This window comes from Diabrotica undecimpunctata, chromosome 9 (genome assembly GCF_040954645.1).
Source record: "Diabrotica undecimpunctata isolate CICGRU chromosome 9, icDiaUnde3, whole genome shotgun sequence".
Classification (NCBI taxonomy): domain Eukaryota; kingdom Metazoa; phylum Arthropoda; class Insecta; order Coleoptera; family Chrysomelidae; genus Diabrotica; species Diabrotica undecimpunctata.
The window spans coordinates 99,187,573-99,212,652 of NC_092811.1; the positions used below are offsets into that span (position 1 = coordinate 99,187,573).

The 25,080-nt window shown below is 31.1% G+C and overlaps 1 protein-coding gene across 1 annotated transcript in view; it reads right to left on the minus strand.

The window, feature by feature from the left end:
- LOC140449795 (uncharacterized) overlaps nt 1–21,083 on the minus strand; it is a 56,187-nt gene extending 35,104 nt beyond the window's left edge. Inside the window, exon 1 of the mRNA XM_072543150.1 lies at nt 20,795–21,083. Coding sequence (XP_072399251.1) covers nt 20,795–20,996 — 202 coding nt within the window. The 5' untranslated portion in view covers nt 20,997–21,083. The remainder of the gene's footprint in view (nt 1–20,794) is intronic.
- Between the last annotated feature and the right edge of the window lie 3,997 nt (nt 21,084–25,080).

Below are 25,080 nucleotides of genomic sequence, written 5' to 3' on the forward strand. Positions count from 1 at the left end.
CTAAACAAGTGACATATATTAAATTTGGATAAAATATTTTTAAATTTTGTCCTGCTTTCACCATATATGGTGCGGCATCAGATAAAATAAGCAATAATTTATCATTAGGCACAGCAGCAGGAAGAAAAAAGTTTGCTAATGCTTCTTGTAGAAACCGTGATATTGTTAGAGCCTTGGTTTTTTACACTTGCTTACAGGAAATTAAATACGATTTTGGAAAGGTTTCATCGCTAAGTATACCAATCAATAAGTGCACAATGTATCTTCCTGACGAGTCAGTGGTCCCGTCCACACATATGTAAAAGTAATTATTACCTATTTCGGCTTTTATGTTGTGGATAATTGAGGAGTATAACAAATTGACATTATTTATCTTTAGAGTTCATTCAGTGGGAATGTTTTGTTTGCAATATTTTTTTGAAAAGGAACTAAAGTTTTCATTAGATAATTTTGAATGCGGTATATTAGAAGATACTAATGCGCGACACAAGTCTTCGTTAAAAGTTTCTTGTTCGGTTTGTTTTTTGTAACTTGACTGAAAGCACTTGGACACTGAAGGTTGATATTTTTCACCGGATGTGGTTTTTAGCTTTTTAGCTAAATGTTTCACTGTTCTGACATGCTGATATATTTGAATTTTTTTTTGAGATGAAATCTAAAAAAGAATATAAATAATATTCTATAGTTGTACCCATTTTTAAAATCTAAGATTGTAGAAATAAACTAAAAATGAACCGTTTTTGCATAACAATTAAAATAATTAAATTAAATCAAATAAAAATCGGTGTAGTAATCTTGAAAATCAACAAATGATTGTGCAAGAGGGAAGAACCCCCAAATATTTACAAGAGACTCTTGGTCTTTTCTGTTTACATTTAAAGAAAAATACTGTGAGCATAAATTAAATGCACTTAATTAATTAAGTCCAATAGTTATGATATGTTTTTGTTTTTAGCAAAATTAAAGCAAACTATATTATTGTTAGAAAAAAAAATGTTAGCGACCTTTTAGTAGATTATTGAATGATTTGAATTTTAAATAGGTATCCTTTTTTTATAGCAAGGAGTTTAAAAATTGCTTGAAAAAAGAAAAAATTCATCAATTAATTGCAAACTAGCCTTGTGTCGGTACTTTTCTTAAATATAATCTCCAATTTTAAAATCTTTGTTTCTACTACAGTGTAAATTTTTAAAATAAAATAAAAAATAATACGTATGTACTTACGGTTTTGACATAACATGAGCAAGAAAATTTATCCATATCCATAGATATCTCTTTGTAAGGTTTTATCCAAGTTGAAACATTGCTTATTTTCGGCATTTTCAAAGCACAATAATTATTCACAATTAGAAATACACGTTGTTTACGCCTCCAATTTTACAACAAAAGTAAAACCAAGTGAAACTGACCGTCAAAACAAAGATTTTTACCTAGAGACATAAACTGGCAAACAGAAACCCTTAATTCCAGGACAAAACGTGACAAAACCGTTGTCTTTTATTAGTGCACTTGGTGCTCCGCGGAGCACAATTTGTAAAACATTGAACTAGACTAAACAATCTGCTAGAGAGTGGTTGGTTGACTACAACAAAAAAGAGTTCCAAGCATTACCAATACCATAGAACAGAAGAAATTGAAATACTTAACGCCAGCTGTAGATCAATTGATCACAAACAAGCTTGTTTAGCAAGTTGTTGATGATTGAAATATTAATATTAATTAAAGTATAAAATTAACAAAACTCTTAATGGGTATACTGTGTAAGAAATCTATGTCTATACTGTGTAGGGTATACTGTGTAAGCATTTGACAAAGTAAGACATGAAAAATTAGTCCAAATTCTAAAGACAAAAAACATAGACCATAGAGACTTACGAATAATAACAAACCTCTACTGGAATCAAAGAGCACAAATCGTAATAGATAACGAACCCAGTCCAGAAATTGAAATCAGGAGAGGAGTTAGGCAGGGATGTATTATGTCCCCATTACTATTTAATGTATATAGTGAAGCCATTTTTGAAGAAGCATTACTATCTCAAAGTGAAGGAATAATAATTAACGGAAGATCTATTAACAACATAAGATATGCAGATGACACCGTAATTATGGCAAGCTCTGCTGAACAACTCCAATTACTGCTAAACAAAACAAACAGTTTCTGTGAAAAATATGGACTAAAAATGAATATAAAAAAAGATCAAATACATGATAATAACAAAGAAAACAAATATACCAACAAACATACATTTGGGAAATGTAACGATAGAAAGGGTTGATAAATACAAATACTTAGGAACCTGGATTTCAGACAATAATGATCAAACAACCGAAATAAGAGCAAGGATAGAAATAGCAAGAAATGCGTTTGTAAACATGAAAACAATTCTCTGCAACAAAGACATTAGATTAGAACTGACAGTAAGAGCACTGAGATGCTACGTGTTTTCGATACTGCAATATGGGCTTGAAAGCTTTGAAATGTCCTTTGTCCCAACAGTCCTTTGAAATGTGGTGTTACAGGAGGATGCTTAGAATAGCATGGACACAGAAGAAAACTAACATGGAAGTATTGCGAGAAATGGGCAAAGAATGCGAAATAATAAACACAATAAAAATAAGAAAGTTACAATATCTGGGACACGTAATAAGGGGACAGCGATATGAACAGCTAAGGCTGATAGTACAGGGAAAGATAAGAGCAGGAAGGAGTATAGGAAGAAGGAGAGTGTCATGGTTGAAGAATTTAAGGGACTGGTTTAAATGCAGATCTATATAACTCTTCAGAGCAGCAGTAGATAGCGTAAAGATAGTGATGATGATATCCAACCTCCTTTCGGGAGACGGTACTTAAAGAAGAAGTGTAGGAAATCTAAACAGTCGAGTTGGGTCCCTAAGGAAGCCAACCTGCAATAAAATTCTTAAAAATTGGTCAAATTTAGTACAATTTCAAATTAATTTGAATATTAAGACAGTGACAGTTTTTATTTGTTTCCATTGTAATTTCCAAATCTTCTAATAAATCTATCTCCAAGTAGTTTTTCCTACTAATATCCTGTAAAATAGATAAACCTGTATTGATATTGAAATTATATTTACTGGCAAGTAAATGGTGACCAAAACTTGAAGAGTTGGTCCTGTTCAAATGTTCTGTGATTCTAGAAGATAACTTTCGAATGGTTCTTCCTACATAAGAGGCATCGCAGTCATCACATCTTATATATACCACTCTTCATCCTGTTTTTGGGTTAATTAAAAAGAAACTTAAAGTGTTATGTTACTTGAAAGATATTTTGATGTCAATTACAGAAGTAAAAAGTTTTGATATTGTTTTTTGAAAATGTTATTGATATAAGTAAAGGAGAAAAACCTGATGTTATTGGTGACATTGGGATAAAGCAAGCACTGTGATGAATAAGCAAACTTTTCTGCAAGTTTAGGTTTTGAACTATTTAGAAACTTATGGATAATATTCGGATCGTAACCATTATTGAAAGCAATTTTCTTAAGAGTACCAAGTTCTGAATTGAAGTACTCATTAGAAAGTGGAAATTAAGGAATTCTATATATTTAACTATTAAAAGTAGCCATTTTGTGTTGGGTTTCTTTGCCAGTACATTCTTTAGGTCCTCATTACGTGTAGTGTTGCCGACTTTTGCGTTAAAGTCACCGCAAATTAAGTTCAGCTCTTTATTTTGATTGTTAGAAATTGTTGTTTCCAATTTTTCATAGAATTCCTCGACTTTTATGTCGTCTGCTGTGCTTGTTGGCGTATAAAGTTGTATGGCATTGAGTTTATGTGGTTTCACTTCCAATTTAAGAGAACTATTCTATCGCTTACAGCTTTAAATTCGACGACAGATTTTTATAATCTTGGTCAGACCAGAATGGCAACACCTGTGTAGTTCTGGGTTTTACTGCCAGAGAAGAATACATATTTGCCAGTATCTGTTTTAAAATGGTCCTTTCCTAACAAATACGTTTCAGCCATTCTAGAGATTTCAATCTTTTACTTTGCCAGGTCTCTTTCAATAATTGATAGCATACCTGTGATTGTCTTGTACGTTCCATGTACTAACGTGCATTAATTAATTTTCTGAGTTTTACTTTCTGTGGACCAAGTAGCTAAATTTCCAGACGATGCCTGGTCACTAACATTTGCAAGGCTGGTGGTACCTGGCAAAATTTCGCACTCCTTGAATCGAAATCAAGGTAGCGCTGGTCGTCACCCGGACTGCGTGAGCCCAAACATTCTCGGGAATGATAATGACACAGATTCTCCTGTCATATTGTATCGCAGTATCACAGCCATTCTGCTGATTTAGATCTGCTTGTGAAAATTAAATGATAAGCCAATCCAGGATCATTATGTAATAGGAAATAGTATGTATATTACTGGGAACTGTAAAAGAGTACTACTACCCGTTACTCGTAGAGTGTGATTAGTTAATAGTTAATGAGACTAAGTTGAGAAAATTATGCTTTCTAAGTCATAACGACAAAAGTCTTCAGTTATTAAAATACCTCATAAAATTTTATTGTTTATTGCTAATACATTAGAAAACATATTGTTCAATTTTTTGAACACCTAACAATAATTGATATTTCTGTTGACTTATTCACTATTTACTTTTTGAAGGTCAGTAAGCACCATATAATTTTGTTTTTATCTTAATTTGTTTTCTAACAATTGCGACTTTTGTTGACCGGGCTTTCATAAATTTATGCTTGGAAACGTAGTTGCCCAATGCCCAATGTAGTTTATTTTATCTACAAACATCTTAAATGGCATATTAGACAAATATAATAAGATATAGAAATTTATTTACAAATTACAAAGTATTTCAAATCCAATTATAAACTTAACATATAAGAAAAAAAAAGTGAAAATAAAATCATATATGGAGTGTTAACAAAAGCAAAACCAGTATTACTTTGCGTTTTAAAATATGGATTATTTAAACTAACATACGCAGTTTTTACTAATTCATCTCCTAATATTTTGGCTTCGCCTTCCGGAACTTTATTAGATGTAGTTTTATGTAAAGTATTATATAGTGGTACTATTTTGATTTCTTCAACAAAATTATTGTGTTGGTCTGGAGAAATAGCTGTTACATTTGAATCACTTAATAATCCATTAACACTGTTTGAAGATGCTATTGACGATGTTAATGCTACCTTCTTACTTGTCTCATTTGTTTTTGTGTAGAAATTAGCAGTAGAACCACTGTGATATGATCCTTCTGTAGTAATCGAAGAAGTTAGTTTTGGTATATTGAGTATAGATGTGTTTATGGCAGGTTTTACTTCAATTTGATATCTGGTGACAGGAAAACCATAATTCCGACATTCCCATTTTCCACCGTCTACTTCGGTATTTATCGTCAGGTTAATATTGCTCCCATCTACCCAGTCGATGTTGATTAAATTTAAATCGGATTCGCCTAAAACAATTGAAAAAACCAATATATATATATATATATATATATATATATATTGTGACGATTGGGGTTTATAGAAAATAATTTATAAGTTATATACTACATAATATTAGATATAAAAAAGTATTTGATTATTTTAAATAAGTTATATACTAGAGAAATTTATAAAAATATATTTATGTGAGGGCATTTTAAGAAATTAGCATATAATAATTGTAAAAAGTTGTATTTTAGTAATTATAATGTGGTAGATACATTTAAGTGAGCCATGTGACTAGGCAACCAACTATACAAATTCTGTCTCCAAGTTGACATTTTAGGAAATAATTGGGAATATAAAGTGGGGTTATAATAATATATTGTTTGAATTGTGTATTTTATTAAATTAGAGTGTTAGTTACTAATTTGAATGTTTATTCTGATCTGAAAAGCCTAAATGTCAACAAAATTATTAATGGAACATTAACGAATTCTCCAGAGTGCAGAGTGTGACCATTGTTTACGTTCGAACATTCTCGAAATATTGATTATGGCGGTGGATCGAACAGATAATTTTTTCGAGAACATCTATATAGAAGTGATAGAACAAATTGGAACATGATCTCTTACCAGATGGTTCTGGAATATCCAAAAGGATATAAATACCCGTGATTTGGATTCAAGATGGCAGTTTTTAGTCAAAAGTCAAGCAGTTTATTATGAAAGTTAGAAAATTAGTTAGTGAAGTCAATTGTTCACAGTTTTAGTAAGTCAGTCAAGCAGTTTAATAAGAAATATGAAAGTTAGTTGGAGATAGTCCAATTGTTTAATATAGTGAGTTAAATGAAGATTAAAAATTATGCATATATTTAATGCACATTTATAATTATACACAAATAATTATTGAAGATTATAAAAGTATATTAGAAGAATATTGGATGGACATTGGAAGGAATTAAAATTATATTATGGTTGGAGATTAGTATAAATCAACTTATAATAATTGGATATTGGTATATTGAAAAGAAGAATAAATATAAATGCTGTTTGCTGGTTTACTTGGTGGTATATAAATGCTGGTGAAGAAAAATATATCTTAAATTGGTAGAAGCTGATAATTGGAAAAAGAAATTTCACAAAAACAAGGATAACTGAAGTACGAAGACATTCAGTGGTGATTAGAATATATATAGTGGAAAACAGTTCATTTAGGCATTCAGTGAAAGAAAGGTACAAAATTTTGTTAATATAATTTAGTTAATGTCATAACAATTTCAATTTTGAAGATAGTTTGTTTAAATTTTACATTGTCTATAGAATTTAATTAGTTTTATAAGAATATCAATTTAAACATAGTTTATTTTAAATTTACATTGGCTAGGTTAGATATATATGTGTGTTTCATAATAGTTATAATAAAGATAATTTAAAAAAGTACTTACAAGCTAATTCTTTGAGAACCGCGATAAAAACCCTATATATTATATTATTAAAAATACTCATTGCTCATCATTCAAACAAAAAAACACATCATAACAATATATATATATATATATATATATATATATATATATATATATATATATATATATATTTTGGATGAGTTAGAGTCAATCAAAGGGGCTATTGGCTAACTATTTTTTATCTCGAGCTTTCAATTGTATTTATAATTATATAAAAATAGACAAATTAGATAAAACAAATGTAATATACAGCATTAGTTGTACTCAGTGTGAAGCTGAGTATGTTGGTGAGACTGGGAGGAATCTGTCAAATCGCATTATTTCCCACAAAAGTGATTGTAGAATAAAAAAACCATCTTGTGCTTTGGCAGAGCATGTAATCGAGCAAAATTTATAATTATATTATTTCTTTATAGCTTATTTATAAAATCAGCAAAATATCACATTTTGATTTAATTTTCCATATACTTGTTACATTTATTCAGACATCTATCAATGATGAATAAATCTTCTTTTTTATTACTAAATAAAAAAGAATTTTGAAACAAAATTTTAGTTTTTGGCAATATAATTGTCAAGAATAAAAAAATTTTAAGTTGGCATTTATGACATTGAGGCTTATTTAATTGGTCGCTATTCTAACTTATTTATAAATTCAATTGTTTTTGTGTTAAAAAAGTTTTTCCAAATTATATTAAAAATTTAAGAAACATTTATTAGATAAGAAAATTTTTAGAATTTTTTTTTTAAATATGTTTAGGAGCAACTTATTAACAAAACTAATTTTATTTGGTGAGTAATTTTTTTTCTAGTTCCCACTGTAAGATATTTTATATTTTTTAGCAGCTCTTGAAAATAATTGTAAACACAATTGAAAGCTCGAGATAAAAAATAGTTAGCCAATAGCCCCTTTTATTGACTAAAACCCATCCAAAGCATATTTATATATTTTTTCCAAACGAGTCACAAGTACTTCTTTTTTCTTACTCTTATATATATATTAATAATAATCATATTGTTACCGATTAAAAAAGGGAACAGTTAATTGTTGCAAATTAAAAGGGAAAAGCCTGAGATGGTGAAGCCAATATTAGAAATTATGTTTATTACAAAATATTATATTATGAAAGATTTATGGTTAAATAAAATTTAAAATTAATTAATTATTATTTTAATAAGGTTAAATGACAGAGAATGTAACCAACACAAAAGAAAATATAAAATTTACTTGAAGTACTACAATAGAATAGGTTTAGCTCAAGAGAATGAGAGTAGTGCTCAGAGAGGAGGTTGGCACGTTTGCTTGCCTGTAGTAACCTAAGGTTAGATCAATTCTAAGATGATCTTGAGATGGGCGCCAAGGTGAATTTTGAATATCACTCCAATTTGGGATATATGTAGTTATATACTAACTGAAAAATAAATGATAGGAAACAAATAAAAATCAGAAACGCTTTATACACTATATTCTAATCTTATGTACTATCCCAACCCTATACTTATTTACACTAAACAATTATTAAAATATATCCCCAAAATATATATTTACAAGAAAAAAACAGTTACCTAAAAATATGACCCAAAATATAATTATATACAAAAATTGATCTACCCAGTTCTCTAACAATGAGATAAAATGATCTGGGATTACTGTTTAGGATAACTCACCTGGAGTAAATAGTAATTAAAATATTAGTAAATAATTAAATACTTATACAAGTTACAAAAAGGGCAGTTTACAAATCTGAGACTAGTCAGTTAAGACACTAGAACAATACATACATCAATTTGATATATGAGGGTACATACAAATTACCATAAAATTGGACAATATATCCTGATAACTTATTAAGTGTAATATAAAATATTAATAAATAAATAAATTTAAAGTAAATAAGGAATAACAAAATTAAAGCAAGTGAAAGAATTCAAAGGGTTGAGGGTACTAACCAGGGATTGTGCACAAATCTGTTTCGTAACCCACTTAGGCTGAAGGCCTAAGTATCTGAGGATATAATATATAATATAAAAAATTTGAATTATTAATAGCTTTAACCAGAAAATAAATGTCCTTAGTAACCCTTTTACTGGAAAGGGAGTTCCCTAATCCGCTGTCCAGTGTCCAGGTAGTGGATGGGATCTAGGATGGATCAGCCTACGTTCTTTCTATCCGCCAAGGACGGGCAGACCAACCAGAAAATCAAAACTAAAATTCTTCCCAAATTAAAGTATCCGATTCTTCCCAAAATAAAAAATCTTCTTCCCAAATCCAAGCATCCAAAATTAAAAATATTCTTCTCCCAAAATAAAAAGAAAGGTCCAATGTTTGGAGCCGGCAGGCTACAAAGAGAACAAAAAAACAAACCTTTTTATTCTGTCTTCTTATACTTATCGTTTTTGTTCACATGGCAAAACTGGAATATATTGGTCATTAAGTGACCTTGACTCAAATATTTAATATTTCCATACTGGAATTTACTTATATATGTATATAAAAAATAAGAATGATTTTTTAATAGGTCTAATAAGGTGAGAAGATTAAATGATTGAGAACTGGCAAATTTAAATGGAAGATGTACGTGTATTGAACGTACTTACCAGAACCTCGGAGTGATTTTCTCATAAAACAACGTAACTTTCTAAATAAAATTATACATAAACTAAATACTTTTCACAACTAAAATTTCACATTTCCCAAAAAACATAAATAACTTAAAATTTTTTCCTTTCCCTGCTCCTAAGTTCTGCCTGCCGTGATAACTTACCTTCCTTCTTGAAGTTCTGTTCTAAAATGAACATGGCCACTCGCCAGTATTCGTTGTCCCTTTAATGACAAGGAAATCGATTCTATTTTAAATCGATATATTAAATTGTATTATAAATTGCCTACTTTTACGGCGGCGAATTAGTAGCTATGTAGGGATTCGGTTTCATTATTTGAAAGATTTTGCTAACGTTCGAAGTGTTAGACTATTAATCGTATCGTTACAATATTAATAAATAGTTAAACTAAATAACATTTAACTTTTTGTCAAAGTAACTGTTCGATATGTCCACCATTTTTTTCAATGCAGTTATCAATACGTTCCATAAAAGATCGTCTCATATTAAATAGCATGGTTAATTTAAAAAAAAACTGCTGGAGTATTTATTTCTTCCCAAAGTTGGTTGCGAATGTTATAGGGTTCTTATAGACATGCTGTTTCATTGTGTTTTGTACACCAAAATCGAAAGGATTAAATTCTGGGCTACGTGGTGGCTAAGGAAAATTACTACCATGATAAATCGAATGTTCAGGAAAGTTGGTATTTAAAAGTATGTTCTCACTGCCCTCGTATAATGTGATGGTGTACCATCTTGCATAAACCACAGATTTTGCCTTAAGTTAAATGGCAATTCCTCTAACAAATCAATAAAATCATTTTGTAAAAAATGTAAATAGTTCTCAACATTCAAATTACGAGGTGACTCACAGGGCCCTTAAACATGATTACCAATGATTCCAAGCCAATTATTTTAAATTCATGTTGGAAATGCCTTTCTCTCTTAACATGAGGATATTCAATATTCCTAAGATGATAGTTTCTTAAAAACACCATGACGTGTAAATGTAGTTTCGTCCGTAAATAATGTTCTATCGATGAAATAGTGGTCAAGATTTTGTCTGTTTTGGATATCATTTGCAAATCTGCATCTTAAAGGTAAATCTGCTGGTAATAGATTTTCCACGGGTATAAAATGCTAAGGGTCAAAATACTCATGGTATAGGATTAATAATACAAAAATTCTGCTGATTCCTAACGCTGAAGATCTTGATCAGACGTAATGATTTTCGGTCGGCATAAGTTGTCACGTTTAGGACAAAATAAACCACTTTCGCCTAAATTCGGAAATAGATGTTTAAAGGTTTGGTAATTAGGTTGCAGCCTGCTTCGGTAACTTTTTAAATATTCCCTTTTCGCTGCACGCAGGTTAAAGTGTTGCCGAGAATAAATAACAATCATAACTCTCATCAACAGCGACTGCAAGATAACAACTGACCTGCTAAAACAAGAAATTACACGAGCGCGCGTTGGTGTTGCCAGAAGCAAAAAAATTACAGGACTTTTACTACAGCCTGGGGTACACCTGTACTCCGAGTAGTAATGTAGGGTTAATGAACCAAAATAAACTAGATATTACAAAAATCACTGATAAATCAAAACAACTTATTTTTAGTTATCAAAAGCATTCGAGACATCAGCCTACCATGTTAGAATGTCCCATATTGCATTGGGGTTCTCTAATGATGACATTAAAACTGGCTTAAAAAAAGGTGGTGGGTACAGTAGCTGGTACTGTAGACTGTAGACTATATTTTTAAAATTTAAATATTAGTTTTTAAATTTATTATATAAAGTTATTTTTTTTTATTTATTTATTATTTATATTTAAAACAAAGTATATTATATCAAAATAATTCAATAAATTATTATGTTTGTTAATAGCGCCATCTGATTTCGTATCAATAAAGCATACGTTGTTTACTTCCGACAGACCCGTTAAAGTCAGACTAAATATTAAATTATCAATAGAATATAAATTTGATATTTGATCCTTACTTTAATAGTAAATTAAATTATTATATAAAATAAGTAGGATGTTTAAAAATAAAATTTAATTTTAATTTGAAAGCAATTTATTAATAACTACCGTTAAAAATATATAACTAGAAACGAATTGAAGGATCGATGTGAAGACCGGTATTTCGTAACCCTACTCGTGACGCCGTCTCGTGGAGCTTCTTCCGTGACGCTCGTCTTAGCATTTTACTATAGAGAAAAAGTTATACAACGCCAGTATAGAAACTTGGAGAAGCGACAAAGAAAGGTTTCAGGAAATTGTAAACATGATGACAGCCAACGTCTGAATACGAACACGGCACCTAAAGAAGATAGAAGCTTCTCTTCAACAAGTCATTTAGCAGTCATAACAAACATTTTGTAATATTAAATTACTATTTTTGAGTGGTTTTTATAAGTATAATCTATTAATTATGCTTATCCAAAGGTATTCAGTGCTTTATCGCACAAATATTACACCTAAGAATTATTATGCAAGTAATTTATCAAATGCGATTATCTCAAAAACTATTAAGTTAACTATTTACTTTTAATAGTAAAACTATTAAAAGGATACCTTTTTTGTGTCAAAATAACATATCTTTAATATTTTTTAATGAAAATAGCGCTAACTGGAAGAGCAAATAAGTTAGGTGCAAATTTATGCCACATTTGTGGCATTTGTCACGCCCTCTATCAGCTACATCAAAATTTGCATCAAATTATAATTCTGATACTCAAGAGCACCCAGTTGTAAATTTTTATACGTCAATGTTTATAAACATAAAAGTTATAGCGAAAAATAAAATTTTAAATTTCCATTTTAACACCCTGTATCTTTCTTATTATCAATATTTTATTAAAGCAAGTAATTTATCGTAATATTTTAAAGTGTAGAATCTAGTGTTTCTTTTTGTGTACAATTACTTAAGGACCACCCTACCGTACCGACGTGTATCGACGCATTCTTCGTATATCCTGGACAGAACATGTCACCAACATAGAAGTAATCCAAAGAATCGGAAAGGAGAAAGAAATCGTGAATACAATTAAACAAAGAAATCTTGAATATCTAGGCCACATATTGAGACACGATAAGTACCGTCTACTGCAATTGATTGTCCAGGGAAAAATAGACAGTAAGCGAGGGCCAGGCAGGAGAAGACACTCGTGGCTCCAAAATCTGAGGAAGTGGTTCGGGCTCACATCGGTCGAACTATTCAGAAGCGCCACAAACAAGATCAGAATTGCCATGTTAATAGCCAACGTTCGGACAGGGCACTTGAAGAAGAAGAAGAACAATCAAAAAATTTAGTTATTGCCGACAATCCAAAGAATTACATCCTTTTAAATGTAGTTATATTGGGTTTTTCGATTAACCTTGGGTAAACCTTTACGTTTTAAGTTCAAAGCTACCATACATTTCCAACGTTAAAAAAAAACTTTTTTTGCACATAGTAACAAAAAACATCATTATGTTGTTACTAGCAAAGTTTTTTAATATTCTAACTCTACAATTCTAAGTTACGATAAGATCAATAATGTTTCTAATAGATAATGGTAGCTAATTATAATTTATTCTCTTTCAGCCCTGAAGAAGCCAAATTAATTCTCTTTGGCGAAAACGTTCGGCGAAACAATTGATACTCATTAGAGTCTTTCTTGCAGATTTCCCCAATATTTAAGAGTTTACTATATATATATATATATATATATATATATATATATATATATGTATATATATATATATATATATATATATATATATATATATATATATATATATATATATGTATATGATTTCTCTATCAATGTTACAGGTTATTAAAAATCTGAGCGATATATATCATCTCTTATTCAGATCAGATACTAGCCATAGGTATATTGAGTTCACATAACTCCAACTTGACTGAGAACACATAATTAAAATCAACAATAATAACTTAGTTTACACAGTTAAAAAGTTCATTAAGAAAAAATGTTATTATGATACATGACACTAATTGTACTACATACATTCATACTTCGTACATATGTGTGTGCATGTATGTGTATATATGTGTATGTGTGTATGTGTATATGTATATATTTGTTCGGTTGAATTTACCGAAAGTACAAGCTGATTATAGCCGCAAATGTCAAACATGGAACAAAAAATTTCGGTATAGCAGTGTTGGCATGTTTTTATAATATAGATGCTGTATGCTTCAAATATAAAAAGATAAAGCTTTAGAAAAGTACATTTTGTTTATATTATGTTATGAATTCTGCAATTTTTGATTTATATAAAACAACAATGAGTAAATATTTGTTTCTTTGGAGATTATTTGCGGTTAATTATTAGAAATTTTTTTTAGCAATTACCCTTTGATAGATTAGGGGATAGATTTGGCAATCGTCAAATCAGCAGTTGCCAGATTACAACAGATGTTTGCAATCAATCTCGAAAGACACAAATATTTACTCGTTGTTACTTCATATAAATTAAAATTTTAGCTTGTACTTTTGGTAAACTCAACCGTTTGTTCATATAAAAATTAAATTTTAGAAAGTACTCGTAACGATACCTTTCTCCCACACTAAACCGAGTACTGGTATGTCGTACGTCTATGTATAGGCCAGAATTAATTTTCGACTTCCAGTCTTTGAGCGACACCGAACTTTTAAAAACAATGACATATTTCAACTATTCATTAGTTGTGAAAAATAAATTAAAAGTGAAAATCAAATACAAAAATGTGGTCGTGTGCATTAAGAAATTGGTTACTTGAGATATACTTCATAAGATCGTGAACAAGCCATATTATATTCCTGAGTAAAATGTCGTGTTATCGTTTTTTTTCTGTCAACAAAAAAAGTGATATGCTTTTTCACATATCCTTATATATTAAGGGATTAATATTACTAATACTAATTTATATTTTTTTTATTTGTATTCATTTTCCCATGCGAGTCTACATATTTGAGATATATTAAATTTTTTATTTTTAATACAAGATTGATGTTCACTTATTCTAACAATTAAGATAGATATGATAATATAACATAAAATCTGTAAACACGCATGGGAAAATGAACATACAGTTCAATGGAAAGATTCATCAACTGCAAGTTTAATAGGTGAACGAAATACTTTAAAAAATTGTTCGAAAATCAAAGAAAACATAAAATATAAACAATTACAAACATCAAGAAATAGGGCCAAATTTAACAAAGGGCGAAAAAAAAACGCACAATTAATCTAGCAAAATCTAGTAAGGCTAAGGGCGCTGACAATATTCCAATAAAAGTAGTTAAATTATTTCTAAAGGTCAAGTGGATGCGTTACAAATAAGTGTTATAGTAGGCTTATATATGTATATTACTTATTTATAATACAGGGGATATGCCCAAAGATTCGCTGATATTAACATTTATAACACTGCCCAAAACATTCAACGCAAAGGAATGCACTAACCACCGCATAATCAGTTTATAATATTTTTTATTAAAGTTATACACTTATAAATTTTCTGGAAACTCGATCAAGATATTGCTGTATTCCAGTTCGTTTTAGACATAGTACGAGATGCAATTTTTGAATTGTATATACTGACCCATAGATATACTGATGTCAATTAACAGATTGTCGACTATATTAAACCCTTTGATAAGATATAGCCGAGTCAGCCTTTGGTGTAGTAAAATTGCAGACAATATTATACTGCTCGCAGAATTTGTACAAGACTTATAAAAAATACTCCTAAATCGAGTAATAGACGATAGAGAAGAAACTGGATAAACACTGAAGGCTAGAAAAAAAATTATAGTCATTGCAAAAACACAACAAACGTTATATATTATGTAAGAGAAATGCCTCTAGTAAAAGTAAAACATAATATAAACATTTAGTCATAATTATTAGGTTGTGAATAATAAATATACAATAAATATAAGGGCCAGAATTGGGAAAGCAAAAAACAAGTATTGCTTTATGGAATGATGGCCTAAACCTTAAAAACGAAAATAAGTGATCGATTAGCAGCATTTCAGAGGTAAACTTACAGAAAAATAACTAGAATAAATTATGTGGACAAAATAACAAATGCTAAGGTATAGAATCAAAAAGGAAAAAGAGATAATGAGTATAATCAAGATAAAGAAGTTGCAATTGCTCGACCATTTGATGAGAGGAGATGATGAGTAAAAAACTATTAAAGATACATTATTATAACAATATAACAAAAAAAGTTATACAGTAAAACCTCTGTTAACCGACATAATTGGGGGATGGGACGCCGTTTCGGATAACAAGAATTTCGGTTAAAAATAACATTGTGTTTTATAGTATTCATGGTCAAAGTATTGTTATTAAAAAATACTATGAGGTGATTTCGTAATGTTTTCTGATAAGTAAATACAGAATAAAGTAATAAAACTAAGGAAAATGAACAAGTTTAACATGCTTCTTTAAAGAAATTTTTTATTTTCTTTTGCGTTTTCATTTGACAACGATGTTTTGCAGCTATATCTCTCCATCGTTTATTTGCAGAATGTCATGAGTTTGCCTCATTCGATTGTTCGACGAAACGTAAAGCAATCTAGAAAGGACACAACTTTATGCAACCTAGTCGTGTCCCTAACTAATTAGGTCTACTGTATAAAATTCTTACCACAAGAACCATATCAATGATGTCCTGGTCGATGAATTCACTTTCTGAGTCATCGGCTGCTAATATCTCACGTATCTCTTCTTGGTTAATTTCGTCATATCCCGGCAAATTTTTTATTAAAGGTTTAATTTCTTCTGTCGTTTCTTACAGTTTTTTTCTTCAGGATCGTCAATAAAAATCCAATCAAAAAGTTTGTTTCAGCATTTTTCACAAGTTGAAGATTTGATCTTGGCCCACTACTCAGCACACCAATAAATAAACAACATGTTTCATTGTTAAAGATTTGAGAATTTCGGGAACACTTTTGGATTCATTCGTCTCCTGTAATAACAGATGTCTTAAGAATGCTTCTCTATAATGTCTCTTGAATGTCTCTATTACTCCCTGGTCTAACGGCTGAATTAAGCTCGTGACATTCGGTGGCAAAAATCTGACAACTGTCACTATTTTGTATATTTTGGGGGTGAGTTGACGCATTGTCAACAAGCAACAATTCGTTGACGGGAATGTTTTTTGATTTAAAAAAGGATATTACACTTGGGACGAATTCATTTTCGAACCATTCTGAAAATAAAGTGGTCGTCATAAATAATGTCAACCGTTTCGGTTAAAGGATGTTTCGGTTAACAAGGTTTCGGTTAAGGGAGGTTTTACTGTACTTCTTATTTTTCAAGATAATCGTATTTTATAGATCAGCTGCATAATAAATATTCTTAGTTATGATATTTGTGCGGTAAAGCATTGAATACCTGTGGAAAAGCATAATGGATAGTTTATTCTTATAAAAACCACTCAAAGATGTTAATGTAAGATCACTATTATTGAAGCGACGCTTCTATCTTCTTCTTTAGGTGCCAACGTCTGAAGTTGACCGACATCATGTTTACAATCTTCTGAAACCTTTTTGTATCGCTTCTATAAGCTTTTATAATGGCGTTGTATTATTTTTTCTTTATAGTAAAATTGTGGAGTGAGCGTCACGGAAGAAGCGCTACGTGATGGCGTCACGAGTAGCGTCACAAAATACCGGTCTTGACATCGATATACTACTCTACATCAATTCATTGCTAGTAATCATATAGTTTTTAACGTTAGTCATTAATAAATTCCTTTCAAACTATAATTACATTTTATTTTTAAACAACTTTATATAATAATTACAACAGAAGTAAACAACGTATGCTTGTTGGTAAATAATAACATTACTTTAATAAATTTTAAAAATATGGAAAACATTTTTTTTAAGCCAGTTTTGATGCCAGTAGATAACTTACGATAAAATTTAGCATAGTTGGCTGATGTCACGAATGCTGTTGACGACTAAAAATAAGTCTTGTTTCGATTATTCAGTGATTTTTGTAATATCTAATTTATTTTGGATTATTAAAGAAAAGCATAATATATTTTCTAATATACATATGAGAGATATGATTGCTATTTATTGTCAGCAACACTTTAACTGGCGTGAAGTGAAAAGGGAATATTTAAAAAGATAGCCAAACACGAAATCATTACTCCTGATAAAGAAGATGGTACGCGTTGACGATGATTCTCAAGTAAGTACCTACACGACGTTTATCTTAAGCGTTAGAAATCAGCAAAACTTCAGTCTCAAAAATTCTACATTGTGACCATTTTCAACCTTTCTATTTTACACCTGTGAAAAATCCTGTGAAAACACCTGTGAAAGAAAGTCATTTCCAATATGAATTTCAAGGCCCTTGGGAGTTACCTCGTAATTTAAATTGTGGAAACTATTTACTTTTTTTACAAAATGATGATGATTTGTTGAATGTATTGGCAACACGGTAACCAAAACGTAAACAAATATTTTATTTGTCGTCTGCAATAAACTCAATTTCTGAGAGTTGTAACGGGAAATAAATTATTGAAAATATCCAGTGAACAATATAAGACATTAAGTGAAGGAGAGAGAAAAACAACAAATCCCTTGGAAGCGATAACATAACAGCAGAGATGATGAAATATGGTGGAAAACTGCTAAATAATTGGATATACAAGATCATAAAGGAGATATGAATAAAAGAACGAATACCAGAAGATTGAAAGGAAGCCATTATTTGCCCATTACACAAAAAAGGAGACAAAACAGAATGCAGTAATTACAGAGGAGTAGCGTTACTAAATACCGTATATAAAATCCTATCAAAATCCATAAAAGATAAGCCAGAAAAAGAAGTTGAAAATATAATAGGCGAATATTAGTGCGGATTTAGACGAGAGAGAAGCACAACGGACCAAGTATTCATAATCAGAGAATTACAATCAGAAAGCTATGAACACAACTTACCAACGATAGTGCTATTCATCGACTTCCAGCAAGCATACGATAGAATAAAAAGGAAGGAATTAAAAGAGACCCTTGAGGAAATGGGAGTTGCGTAACTTGATACATCTTACTTTAGAGAATACAGAAAACAGAGTCAAAGTAAACAATCATGCATCGGACAAATTTATAGTAAACGAAGGATTAAGGCAGGGCGATCCTTTGTCATCATTACTCTTCAATTGCCTAGAAAAAATAATGTGAGAAGCGAAAATCAATAGAGAAGGACTCCTATATTATAAAAGACACCAAGTTTTGGCATTTGCGGATGATATAGTGTTGCTGGCAAGAGGAAAAAAGAGCTACAGAAGATAGTACAGAGAATAGTAAAAGTAGTAAAGAAAATGGGACTTTACATAAATGAAACTAAAACAAAATGTATGAAGTGGACAGATGATCAGTTCAGGGATGGACAAAAGTTTAAAGTAGAAGTAGAAGAAAGATTCGTAATACGAATTCGAAATGGTAGAAAGATTTACATATCTAGGTACAATAATATCACGTAAACCTAACATTAAAGAAGAAATACAAGCTAGAATAATGGCAGGCAATAGAAGTGTACATGCTTTTAGTGGAATGTTGAAAAGCAAGTTTTTATCAAGAAAGGCAAAAATATAGTTATACAAAACAACTATACAACCAATAGTAAAATACTGCAGTGAGACATGAACAATGACAAAAAATGAACAAAATTTACTGGAGATATGGGAAAGGAAAATCCTGAGGAAGATATATGGAGGAATAATAAGGGACGGTTTATGGATAAGAAGATCAAATGATGAGTTAAAGAAATTATATAATCAACCTAACATAATAGGACTCATAAAGGCACAGAGACTAAGATGGCGAGGTCACCTAGAAAGGATGCCGAACACGAGGACTCCAAAAAGGGTACTAAACTACACTATAACTTTAAAAAAGAGAAAAGGAAGGCCAAAAAATTGATGGAATCAGGAGGTAGAAAAAGATATGGAAGAAATTGGACTAGAAGGCCAGAAAAGAAAAATAAATAACAAGAAGGAATGGAGAAAAATCACATATCGAGCCAGAGAAGATCTCAGTACATAAAGGAAAGCGAAAATGAAGAAAGAACAAAGTTTTTAAAACTTTCCTTAACGTTTTATTGGTCGTGGTCGACCAAGATGATCTTTTATGAAACGTATTAATAAATGCATTGAAGAAAATGGGGAACATATCAAATACTTACTTTGACAAAAATTTTAATATTATTTAGTTTAACTATTTCTCACTTTGGTTTGTAAATAAAATGTTTTCATTATGACTAATTTAATATCAAAGGTAAAATTTTTGATTAACTTTAGTTAAAGGTATTTCATACAAAAATTCAGAAGATTGATGTTTTTGCCCATTTTACTTCATTGCCTGAAGTAATTGCGTTAAATCAGAATTATGCAGCTGATTTGTATAATACGATAATCTCAAAAACCATTTTTGAGTTTTTTTTTGTTTGTTAAAATAATGTATATTTAATATTTTTTGACAAAAATAGATCTAACTTAAAAAGCAAAAAATTTAAGCGCAAATGAATGCCACATATATGGCATATGTAGCGCTCTCTATCAACTGCATTAAAGTATGTATCAAATTATGTCTCCTACTCAAAATCATCCAAAATTTTTATCCATAAATATTTAGAAACGTGAAAGTTAAGCGAAAAATAAAATTTAAAATTTCTACTTTAACACCCTGTATCTTTCTTAATATTAACATTTTATTAAGGTAAGTTGGCTTTAAAAGTTTAGAATGTATTGTTTCTTTTTGTACAATTACTTAAAGATTACCCTGTATATGTAAAAGGCATATCTTGGAACAATTAGAATTTAAGATTAGAATCATTCTACGAAAATTAAGCGTCGAATAGAGAAAGTCGAAATAATTAAAACTATTTATGTGTCAAAATATAATAAAGGAAAAAATTAGATTTCTATTTTGTATAAAATAGAAGTCCATGCTTCTATTTTCTACAAAAGTCCATGCAGGCAAAATAGAGGCATGATGCTATTTGTAAGAAGATCGAAGTTGAGTTATCTGTATAGACGAAAATATGCATAGATGACGTCACAAATCCAGATCTGTTTATGAGACAAAGAAACACGAAATTATTCAAAATAATAAACGTATCAAAATTGACACATGTATCGGTCACGTTAAAAGTCTAGTGTATGTTTTAATACATCAACGGTAGGTCTATTTCGTACAGTGCCTAACCAAATATAAAACTGAATAGGTACTGTAAGTCGGAAAATATTTTTATTTTTTAAACAAAAAAAAAAAAGAATGGGATTACCTGGGAAAAAAATGTAGTCATTATGTATCCATTCAACAAGTTCCAGCTCAATATCATCCTTACAAACCAACGTCACTTGGCTTCCTATATGAGTTGTAATCTGAGTGATTTGAAGATCTTCATACAAATCAGTATAGTCATTCCAACAATAAGTAATCCCTATTAACACCAGAAACACTGCACATTTGAAAAAATATTGCATTTTAATAAATAATAATATTTAAACACAAATGCAACTAATTAGACGGTTAGAGTTACTAAAATGATGGTCATAGTTAAAAGGTTATAACCGATTGGTATAATTGCTGAGATAAGTAATATTTGCTTACATGATTCGTTTTATTTGTGTTTATTTCAGTTTCCCAATTAGTACATTGATAAGTCTATTGTTATACTATTACAAATAGAGAGTTAAATCAAAATTAATGAATATAATATATATATATATATATATATATATATATATATATATATATATATATATATATATATAATTATATTTTAATTTTAATTATAACAAGAAAAAGGGCATTGTTAACCAATGATCAGAACTACTACCGGAAATAACAATAGACGAAATAAAATTAACCCTAAAAAAAGCTAACAATAACAAATCTGGAGGCGAATAATGTGTAGTTACTGATTCGATCAAAATCGGAGGCACCTGCCTACGTAAGAATAAAAAAACCTTTTTAACATGTGCCTTAGCACATGTACTCGGCAGAATGCTGAGGTAATTCTATTGTACAAAAAAGGAGATCCCCATAAATTAGAAAACTAAAGAGTAAAAAGTCGTCTCAGTCACCTATTCCTTACATGAATAGTAACGAATCGTCTTGAGAAAATACTTGATTTCTACCAGCCAATAGAGCAAGCGGGATTTCGTATCGGATTTGGAACAAATGATCACCTACAGAGCATAAAAACGCTAATAGAAAAGACTATCGAATAATATCGACCGCTCGTTCTGGCTTTAGTAGATTTCCATAAAGCCTTTGACACGGTAGAATCTGACAAAATGCTGGAAGTACTACAAGCATATGCCGCATTGACTACAGATATACAAGGTTAATTTACAATACATACAAGAACGCAACTATGTCGGTGAAACTACATAAAAACACAGATCATATCTCAATCGGCAGAGGAGTCCGACAGGGTGATCGCCTAAACTGTTTACAGCAGTACTAGAATATATTTGTAAAAAACTTAACTGGGAAGAGAAAGGCCTGAACATTGAATGTAGAAGATTAACAAATTTTAAATTCGCAGACGACATAGTTTTGTTTTCGGACAAATTCAAGGAAATTTGTACAATGATATATGAACTTCAGTTGTTGTGTGCCAGTGTGGGTCTTAAAATAAATATCTCTAAAATAAAATTCATGAAAAACCTAGTACCTAGCGGAAATATCAATATTGGAGACAACGAAGTAGAGCTGGTGGATAAATACATAGGATACCTTGGACACGAAAAAAAAAATCACAAAAGACAACCAAACATGCAAACTACGAAGAAGAATAAACCTAGAATGGGCAGCCTATGGAAAACACAAAGACATCTTTAAAAGCGATATACCAATTTCTTAAAAATGTAAAACATTTAACCAATGTGTGTTGCCTGTGATGACCTATGGTGCCGAAACTTTGACATTGACAGCTGCAACTTCTAAAACTCTGCAAATAGCTCAGAGGAAAATGGAAAGGTCAATGTTGAGTATATCGCTTCGTGACCAAGTTTGAAATGTAGACTTCAGACGAAGAACAGCAGTTACCGATGTAATTTTTCGAATTGACACACTAAAATGGAACTGGGCCGAAATCGTCGCTCGAATCAGTGATGAAAGGTGGACGTAGAGATTGCTTGAGTGAAGGCCGAGGTTAGACAAAAGAAATAGAGGAAGACCCCCTACTCGATGTACTGACGATCTCAAGAAAATGTCAAGAAATTGGATGAAAAGTGCTCAAGATAGAACACAGTGGACACAAAGGAGACCTATGTCCATCAGTGGACGCAAAGGGTTGGGTGATGATGATGAATTATAATTTATTTATTATCGGATAAACTTATTTACAAAATACAAAGTTATATACTTACAATTTTCGATAAATAAATATTACTAATATTAAATATTATTATAATCATCGAGCGATTGCCGGTATAAGCAATCCCCCGTTTACTGGCCAACAGCTTCGGGTGGAGGAGGTAGTAAACGGTAGGGCACCCCTTTGTCCTGGAGTTAAGAATCTGGCTTCAAAGGTGGAAAAACCGTGGAAGCATTCAACAGCATATATATGAGGAAGGAAGATTGGGACAAGACACCTCATTAAAGATCCGGATCGGATAAGTCCTAGTAGAATCAAAAGGCTATGCTTGCAGCGAAATTCAATTCAGGAGTAAGCTCCCCAATCGAATCTCTAGAAAAAGCAGTTACAAGGCACATGGAACGTGAAAACCATGGCACAGGAAGGTAAAATCCATAATGCAATACAAGAAATTGGCACACCTGAAATTAAATATTTTGGGAATAAGCGAAATGCGTTGGCCAGATTCAGGAACCAAAAATATCGGGGAACACCGCGTTTACTCTTCTGGAACAGATAACGGCAAACATGCATTGGGTGTCGGCATTATATTGACAAAAGAAGGAAGTGACAAAATCTGTTCACAACATCATCCCAATCCCAGCAAGAGTGATGCTCATACAACTAAAAGCAAGACCAATCGACATAAATATAATTCAAGTGTTTGCACCTACAACAGAAGGAACAGAAGAAGAGATAGAAGAACTATACCATAGCATTAATCAAGTCGTGAAAAGGTTGAAAAGCAAGACCTAATAATTGTCATCGATGACTTCAACGACAACGTTATGGCCAGCAAAACATCATCTGCACTTGGACCATTTAGTCTAGGAAACCGGAACAATCGGAGAGATACGTTGGAGATTTTGGCGGAAGCAAATCAATTAATAATAATGAACACCTGGTTTAAGCTACACCAAAGGAAACTGTACACCTGAAAATCTCCACAGGATTCTGTGCGAGGGATTGTAAGAAATCAGATTGATTACATGCTAGCAGAAAAGAGGTATAGGAACAGTTGTTCATCTGTCAAAACATACCGGGGGGCAGACATAAATTCTGATCACGTAACAGTTGTAGGTAATTTTAAAGTCAGAATGAATAAGGTTACAAGTCAGTCGATGAAGAAGTATGATGTTAGAAAACTGAAAGATCCCAATGTTCGACTGAAAGTGAGTGAAAACCTTAATACCAAGGTGCTAAAATACAAAAATGTAGGAAATATAGAGGAAAGTCTGACCACCATAAACGAAATAGTGAGAGAAATAAAAAAACAACACCTGAAGAAAGATACAGAGAAACGGAAATCGTGGATGACCGACCAAATACTTAAACTTATGGATTGGAGAAAAAAACAAAGAAAATTTTCAAGAATATAAGAGAATACATACCATCGTCAGAAGAAAAATAAGAAAAGCCAAAGAGAAACAAAAAATAGAACAATGTCAAGAAATAGAAGAGTATCAGAGTCGATATGATAACTTCACTGTTTATCGAAAGGTAAAGGAAATAGCTGGAAAGTTCCAAAAACGCAACAGCGGAAAAATAACAGAATATGAAGGCAATCTTGCCATAACCAAAGAAGATAAAAAGAAAGTCTGGGAAGAATACTTGGAGAAACTTTTCCATGACTTTAGAACAATACAAGAGCCCACCATTGAAGAAAATTCAGGTCCCGAAATCCTACCAAAAAAAATAACGGCAGCCGTCAGTCAAATTAAGGAAGGGAAGGTACCGGGACTTAATGAAATTCCTGCAGAACTGTTAAAGCTATTAGATGCAGAACAAATAAAAATAATAACTGAAATATTTAATGAAATATACATCATCATCATTTTGGCTTTACAACCCTGTGTGGGTCCCAGCCTCCCCAAGAATTTTTCTCCAGTCGTCCCTATCCATCGCCTTCCTCCGCCAAGCACGTATTTCCATATTTCTCATATCGTGGTCTATGTTATCTAGGAATCTTGTTCTGGGTCTTCCTCTTCTTCTTTGACCAATAGGTCTATCAAGGAGCGTTTTTCTAGCTGGGTCGGTTTGCTCCATCCGCATTACATGGCCTACCCACCTCAGACGTCCTATCTTTATGTGTTTTACGATATCTGGTTCCTGGTATATCCTGGTATATAGAGTTCGAAGTTGTATCGTCTTCTCCAGACACCATTTTCATTTACCGCTCCATAGATGCGCCTTAGTATTTT